This window comes from Sinocyclocheilus rhinocerous, unplaced genomic scaffold (assembly GCF_001515625.1).
Source record: "Sinocyclocheilus rhinocerous isolate Xijiao unplaced genomic scaffold, SAMN03320098_v1.1 scaffold867, whole genome shotgun sequence".
In the NCBI taxonomy this organism is placed as follows: domain Eukaryota; kingdom Metazoa; phylum Chordata; class Actinopteri; order Cypriniformes; family Cyprinidae; genus Sinocyclocheilus; species Sinocyclocheilus rhinocerous.
This window is the reverse complement of record NW_015649279.1, coordinates 168,486-176,003: the sequence shown is the minus strand read 5'-3', so window position 1 is coordinate 176,003 and position 7,518 is coordinate 168,486. Positions and strand designations below refer to the sequence as shown.

The window sequence follows — 7,518 nt, the reverse complement described above, 5'->3', positions numbered from 1 at the left end:
CAGCGTCATCTCGTGCTACCCAATCACAGCGCAGATTCATCCCGCGCTATCCAATCACAGCGCAGCATCATCCTGTCCTACCCAATCACAGCGCAGCGTCATCTCGTGCTACCCAATCACAGCGCAGATTCATCCCGCGCTATCCAATCACAGCGCAGCATCATCCTGTCCTACCCAATCACAGCGCAGCGTCATCCCGCGCTACCCAATCACAGCGCAGCATCATCCTGTCCTACCCAATAACAGTGCAGCACCATCCTGTCATACCCAATCACAGCGCAGCATCATGCTGTCCTACCCAATCACAGCGCAGCATCATGCTGTCCTACCCAGTCACAGCGCAGCATCTCGCGCTACCCAATCACAGCGCAGCGTCATCCCGCGCTACCCAATCACAGTGCAGATTCATCCTCAGCTACCCAATCACAGCGCAGATTCATCCCGCGCTACCCAATCACAGCTACCCAATCACAGCGCAGCGTCATCCCTCGCTACCCAATCACAGCTACCCAATCACAGCGCAGAATCATCCCGCGCTACCCAATCACAGCGCAGCATCATCCTGTCATACCCAATCACAGCGCAGCATCTCGCGCTACCCAATCACAGCGCAGATTCATCCCGCGCTATCCAATCACAGCGCAGCATCTCGCGCTACCCAATCACAGCGCAGATTCATCCCGCGCTATCCAATCACAGCGCAGCATCTCGCGCTACCCAATCACAGCGCAGATTCATCCCGCGCTATCCAATCACAGCGCAGCATCTCGCGCTACCCAATCACAGCGCAGATTCATCCCGCGCTATCCAATCACAGCGCAGCATCTCGCGCTACCCAATCACAGCGCAGATTCATCCCGCGCTATCCAATCACAGCGCAGCATCTCGCGCTACCCAATCACAGCGCAGATTCATCCCGCGCTATCCAATCACAGCGCAGCATCTCGCGCTACCCAATCACAGCGCAGATTCATCCCGCGCTATCCAATCACAGCGCAGCATCTCGCGCTACCCAATCACAGCGCAGATTCATCCCGCGCTATCCAATCACAGCGCAGCATCTCGCGCTACCCAATCACAGCGCAGATTCATCCCGCGCTATCCAATCACAGCGCAGCATCTCGCGCTACCCAATCACAGCGCAGATTCATCCCGCGCTATCCAATCACAGCGCAGCATCTCGCGCTACCCAATCACAGCGCAGATTCATCCCGCGCTATCCAATCACAGCGCAGCATCTCGCGCTACCCAATCACAGCGCAGATTCATCCCGCGCTATCCAATCACAGCGCAGCATCTCGCGCTACCCAATCACAGCGCAGATTCATCCCGCGCTATCCAATCACAGCGCAGCATCTCGCGCTACCCAATCACAGCGCAGATTCATCCCGCGCTATCCAATCACAGCGCAGCATCTCGCGCTACCCAATCACAGCGCAGATTCATCCCGCGCTATCCAATCACAGCGCAGCATCTCGCGCTACCCAATCACAGCGCAGATTCATCCCGCGCTATCCAATCACAGCGCAGCATCTCGCGCTACCCAATCACAGCGCAGATTCATCCCGCGCTATCCAATCACAGCGCAGCATCTCGCGCTACCCAATCACAGCGCAGATTCATCCCGCGCTATCCAATCACAGCGCAGCATCTCGCGCTACCCAATCACAGCGCAGATTCATCCCGCGCTATCCAATCACAGCGCAGCATCTCGCGCTACCCAATCACAGCGCAGATTCATCCCGCGCTATCCAATCACAGCGCAGCATCTCGCGCTACCCAATCACAGCGCAGATTCATCCCGCGCTATCCAATCACAGCGCAGCATCTCGCGCTACCCAATCACAGCGCAGATTCATCCCGCGCTATCCAATCACAGCGCAGCATCTCGCGCTACCCAATCACAGCGCAGATTCATCCCGCGCTATCCAATCACAGCGCAGCATCTCGCGCTACCCAATCACAGCGCAGATTCATCCCGCGCTATCCAATCACAGCGCAGCATCTCGCGCTACCCAATCACAGCGCAGATTCATCCCGCGCTATCCAATCACAGCGCAGCATCTCGCGCTACCCAATCACAGCGCAGATTCATCCCGCGCTATCCAATCACAGCGCAGCATCTCGCGCTACCCAATCACAGCGCAGATTCATCCCGCGCTATCCAATCACAGCGCAGCATCTCGCGCTACCCAATCACAGCGCAGATTCATCCCGCGCTATCCAATCACAGCGCAGCATCTCGCGCTACCCAATCACAGCGCAGATTCATCCCGCGCTATCCAATCACAGCGCAGCATCTCGCGCTACCCAATCACAGCGCAGATTCATCCCGCGCTATCCAATCACAGCGCAGCATCTCGCGCTACCCAATCACAGCGCAGATTCATCCCGCGCTATCCAATCACAGCGCAGCATCTCGCGCTACCCAATCACAGCGCAGATTCATCCCGCGCTATCCAATCACAGCGCAGCATCTCGCGCTACCCAATCACAGCGCAGATTCATCCCGCGCTATCCAATCACAGCGCAGCATCTCGCGCTACCCAATCACAGCGCAGATTCATCCCGCGCTATCCAATCACAGCGCAGCATCTCGCGCTACCCAATCACAGCGCAGATTCATCCCGCGCTATCCAATCACAGCGCAGCATCTCGCGCTACCCAATCACAGCGCAGATTCATCCCGCGCTATCCAATCACAGCGCAGCATCTCGCGCTACCCAATCACAGCGCAGATTCATCCCGCGCTATCCAATCACAGCGCAGCATCTCGCGCTACCCAATCACAGCGCAGATTCATCCCGCGCTATCCAATCACAGCGCAGCATCTCGCGCTACCCAATCACAGCGCAGATTCATCCCGCGCTATCCAATCACAGCGCAGCATCTCGCGCTACCCAATCACAGCGCAGATTCATCCCGCGCTATCCAATCACAGCGCAGCATCTCGCGCTACCCAATCACAGCGCAGATTCATCCCGCGCTATCCAATCACAGCGCAGCATCTCGCGCTACCCAATCACAGCGCAGATTCATCCCGCGCTATCCAATCACAGCGCAGCATCTCGCGCTACCCAATCACAGCGCAGATTCATCCCGCGCTATCCAATCACAGCGCAGCATCTCGCGCTACCCAATCACAGCGCAGATTCATCCCGCGCTATCCAATCACAGCGCAGCATCTCGCGCTACCCAATCACAGCGCAGATTCATCCCGCGCTATCCAATCACAGCGCAGCATCTCGCGCTACCCAATCACAGCGCAGATTCATCCCGCGCTATCCAATCACAGCGCAGCATCTCGCGCTACCCAATCACAGCGCAGATTCATCCCGCGCTATCCAATCACAGCGCAGCATCTCGCGCTACCCAATCACAGCGCAGATTCATCCCGCGCTATCCAATCACAGCGCAGCATCTCGCGCTACCCAATCACAGCGCAGATTCATCCCGCGCTATCCAATCACAGCGCAGCATCTCGCGCTACCCAATCACAGCGCAGATTCATCCCGCGCTATCCAATCACAGCGCAGCATCTCGCGCTACCCAATCACAGCGCAGATTCATCCCGCGCTATCCAATCACAGCGCAGCATCTCGCGCTACCCAATCACAGCGCAGATTCATCCCGCGCTATCCAATCACAGCGCAGCATCTCGCGCTACCCAATCACAGCGCAGATTCATCCCGCGCTATCCAATCACAGCGCAGCATCTCGCGCTACCCAATCACAGCGCAGATTCATCCCGCGCTATCCAATCACAGCGCAGCATCTCGCGCTACCCAATCACAGCGCAGATTCATCCCGCGCTATCCAATCACAGCGCAGCATCTCGCGCTACCCAATCACAGCGCAGATTCATCCCGCGCTATCCAATCACAGCGCAGCATCTCGCGCTACCCAATCACAGCGCAGATTCATCCCGCGCTATCCAATCACAGCGCAGCATCTCGCGCTACCCAATCACAGCGCAGATTCATCCCGCGCTATCCAATCACAGCGCAGCATCTCGCGCTACCCAATCACAGCGCAGATTCATCCCGCGCTATCCAATCACAGCGCAGCATCTCGCGCTACCCAATCACAGCGCAGATTCATCCCGCGCTATCCAATCACAGCGCAGCATCTCGCGCTACCCAATCACAGCGCAGATTCATCCCGCGCTATCCAATCACAGCGCAGCATCTCGCGCTACCCAATCACAGCGCAGATTCATCCCGCGCTATCCAATCACAGCGCAGCATCTCGCGCTACCCAATCACAGCGCAGATTCATCCCGCGCTATCCAATCACAGCGCAGCATCTCGCGCTACCCAATCACAGCGCAGATTCATCCCGCGCTATCCAATCACAGCGCAGCATCTCGCGCTACCCAATCACAGCGCAGATTCATCCCGCGCTATCCAATCACAGCGCAGCATCTCGCGCTACCCAATCACAGCGCAGATTCATCCCGCGCTATCCAATCACAGCGCAGCATCTCGCGCTACCCAATCACAGCGCAGATTCATCCCGCGCTATCCAATCACAGCGCAGCATCTCGCGCTACCCAATCACAGCGCAGATTCATCCCGCGCTATCCAATCACAGCGCAGCATCTCGCGCTACCCAATCACAGCGCAGATTCATCCCGCGCTATCCAATCACAGCGCAGCATCTCGCGCTACCCAATCACAGCGCAGATTCATCCCGCGCTATCCAATCACAGCGCAGCATCTCGCGCTACCCAATCACAGCGCAGATTCATCCCGCGCTATCCAATCACAGCGCAGCATCTCGCGCTACCCAATCACAGCGCAGATTCATCCCGCGCTATCCAATCACAGCGCAGCATCTCGCGCTACCCAATCACAGCGCAGATTCATCCCGCGCTATCCAATCACAGCGCAGCATCTCGCGCTACCCAATCACAGCGCAGATTCATCCCGCGCTATCCAATCACAGCGCAGCATCTCGCGCTACCCAATCACAGCGCAGATTCATCCCGCGCTATCCAATCACAGCGCAGCATCTCGCGCTACCCAATCACAGCGCAGATTCATCCCGCGCTATCCAATCACAGCGCAGCATCTCGCGCTACCCAATCACAGCGCAGATTCATCCCGCGCTATCCAATCACAGCGCAGCATCTCGCGCTACCCAATCACAGCGCAGATTCATCCCGCGCTATCCAATCACAGCGCAGCATCTCGCGCTACCCAATCACAGCGCAGATTCATCCCGCGCTATCCAATCACAGCGCAGCATCTCGCGCTACCCAATCACAGCGCAGATTCATCCCGCGCTATCCAATCACAGCGCAGCATCTCGCGCTACCCAATCACAGCGCAGATTCATCCCGCGCTATCCAATCACAGCGCAGCATCTCGCGCTACCCAATCACAGCGCAGATTCATCCCGCGCTATCCAATCACAGCGCAGCATCATCCTGTCATACCCAATCACAGCGCATCTGCTGTCGTGTTAGTTTATATCAGTTTAAATGTACTTAGAAATTTTATTTAATAATGCTCATTAATATTGAAGAAAAAAAATTTCTCGCATGGCAGTGTTTTTGCTGTAGTTGCTGTAAAATGTGAAATTTCAAAGAATTAAAAAAAACAATCATTTAATGAAAAGGGGGTAAATTTAGTACAAACATAGTAAAACATGGTAAAAGCTTTGAAAATTTTGCACATTCACTCATTAATGAGAATTTACTGATGAGATATATTGCTTTTTTTTAGCTGAAAAAAGAAAAGAAATTGACTGTTATAAGCTTGTGTTTTGCCGAAGTTAAATCTAGTTTTTAATGCGTTATTCCCATTCTCTCTCCGCAGACGGAATGGACAGAACGTCGACCATCTGAGAACTGGACCTGAAAGAACACTGCGCTCCAGCACACACACGCAAACAACACCGTCACTACAGACCACACACGACTAACTGTGTATACCTTCTCTAATATTTTTCTACTTTATTGTACTTAACTAAGTTTATTATAAAGGAAATACATAAACTATTATATCGCGGAAGGGAGATCAAGGATAAGGAACGATGGTGCTTCTGGTCTAAGTAGCCGCTCGTTTACATCACTTCCTGCATGACCTCTCACCCCCACGACGGACTTCCTCCTGTGCTTTTCTGTGTTGGGACGGCAGGTTTAAAGCGGAGAGTTGAGGCGTCCCTGTGTTTATCTGTTATGATGCGGTCTTATTTCTGTCCAGGTACATGCGGTTTCTTAGCACTTATCCGTGAGATGTTTACCAGGCGTCACTACAGCCGTGAGCGTGTCCTGAGTTTGTAAATACACAGGTATAGGCAAATCAGAATATGACCCGAGAGACTTTATCCAAATGATTTTTATACGCAGATCTATGAAGTAAAGACACGAGATCGAGCTGTGCTCGTCTGTTGCTCCGCCCCTCCGTGACTGACAGGGACGTCAGCCAATGACAGACTCCGCCTCCTACCGACTGATGCAAAAACCCACCAATCAGATTCCATTTCATCATCGTCATCTTTTGAGTTCCTCCTGTCTTCACAGATTCGACCGATCGCAGCGTCAGATCTCTGTTCATTCATTTGTGGTGTGTTTTCTGTTCGAATGGTACAGTCTGTGAAAACCCCATTCAGCCTTACGGAGCATCAGAGCGCTGTGTGTGTGTGTGTGTGTGTGTGTGTGTGTTTTATACGTCTCTCAGCCGCTGGTCTATGTCTAGTAAAACTGTATTGACTGAAAAACAGGCTTGTTTGCTTTATTTGTGTAAGGATTCGGTCTGTTTGTAGAGCTGAATCGCATGCAGCCGCTCAAGAACACCCACATCACTCGAAAATCCTAAAAAAAGAAATGTTTTTCATAAAGAAAATGAAGCCTGTTTTCTATGGAAACTCATTTCTGCCGTGGCATAAAAAGTAATTGCAACTTTTTATCTCACAATTCTGACTTCTCAAATTTGTATCTTGCGATCCTGACTTTTTTTCTCAGAATCGCAAGATAAACATCAGAATTGCGGTATATGAACTCAGAATCGCTTGTAATTCTAAATATACACTCTCAATTCTTTTTTTTTTATTATTCTGTAATGCTTAAAAGGTTGTTCACAGAGATGCCATAGAAGAACCATTGTTGGTTCCACAAAGAACCATTCAGTCAAAGAACCATCTCTTTCTTACCTTCTTATAATCTGAAGAACCTTCTTTTGCCTTTTGTGAAACAGAAAGGTTCTTCATGAAACCATTTAGACAAAAAGGTTCTTCTATGGCATCACTGTGAAGCACCTTTAGTTTTAAGAGTGTAAACTCAGAATTCTGAGAGAAAGTCAGAACTGTGAAATATAAATTCGGAATTGCGATGAGAAAAAGTCGGAAATCTTGAGTTTATATATTGCAATTCTGAGATTATATCACAATTCTGAGGGAAAAGAGTCAGAACTGTGAGATAAAAAATTGAAATTACCTTTTTTATTCTGTGGGGGAAAAATTAGTATTTTGAGTTTTTATATCTCGCTTTTTTTTCTCTCATAATTGCAAAAT

At 52.1% G+C, this 7,518-nt stretch overlaps 1 protein-coding gene across 1 annotated transcript in view; it reads left to right on the top strand.

The window, feature by feature from the left end:
• Positions 1-6,896, top strand: part of LOC107710522 (protein Smaug homolog 2-like) — a 20,703-nt gene extending 13,807 nt beyond the window's left edge. The window contains exon 13 of the mRNA XM_016515308.1: positions 5,823-6,896. Coding sequence (XP_016370794.1) covers positions 5,823-5,851 — 29 coding nt within the window. The 3' untranslated portion in view covers positions 5,852-6,896. The remainder of the gene's footprint in view (positions 1-5,822) is intronic.
• The last annotated feature ends 622 nt before the right edge of the window (positions 6,897-7,518 follow it).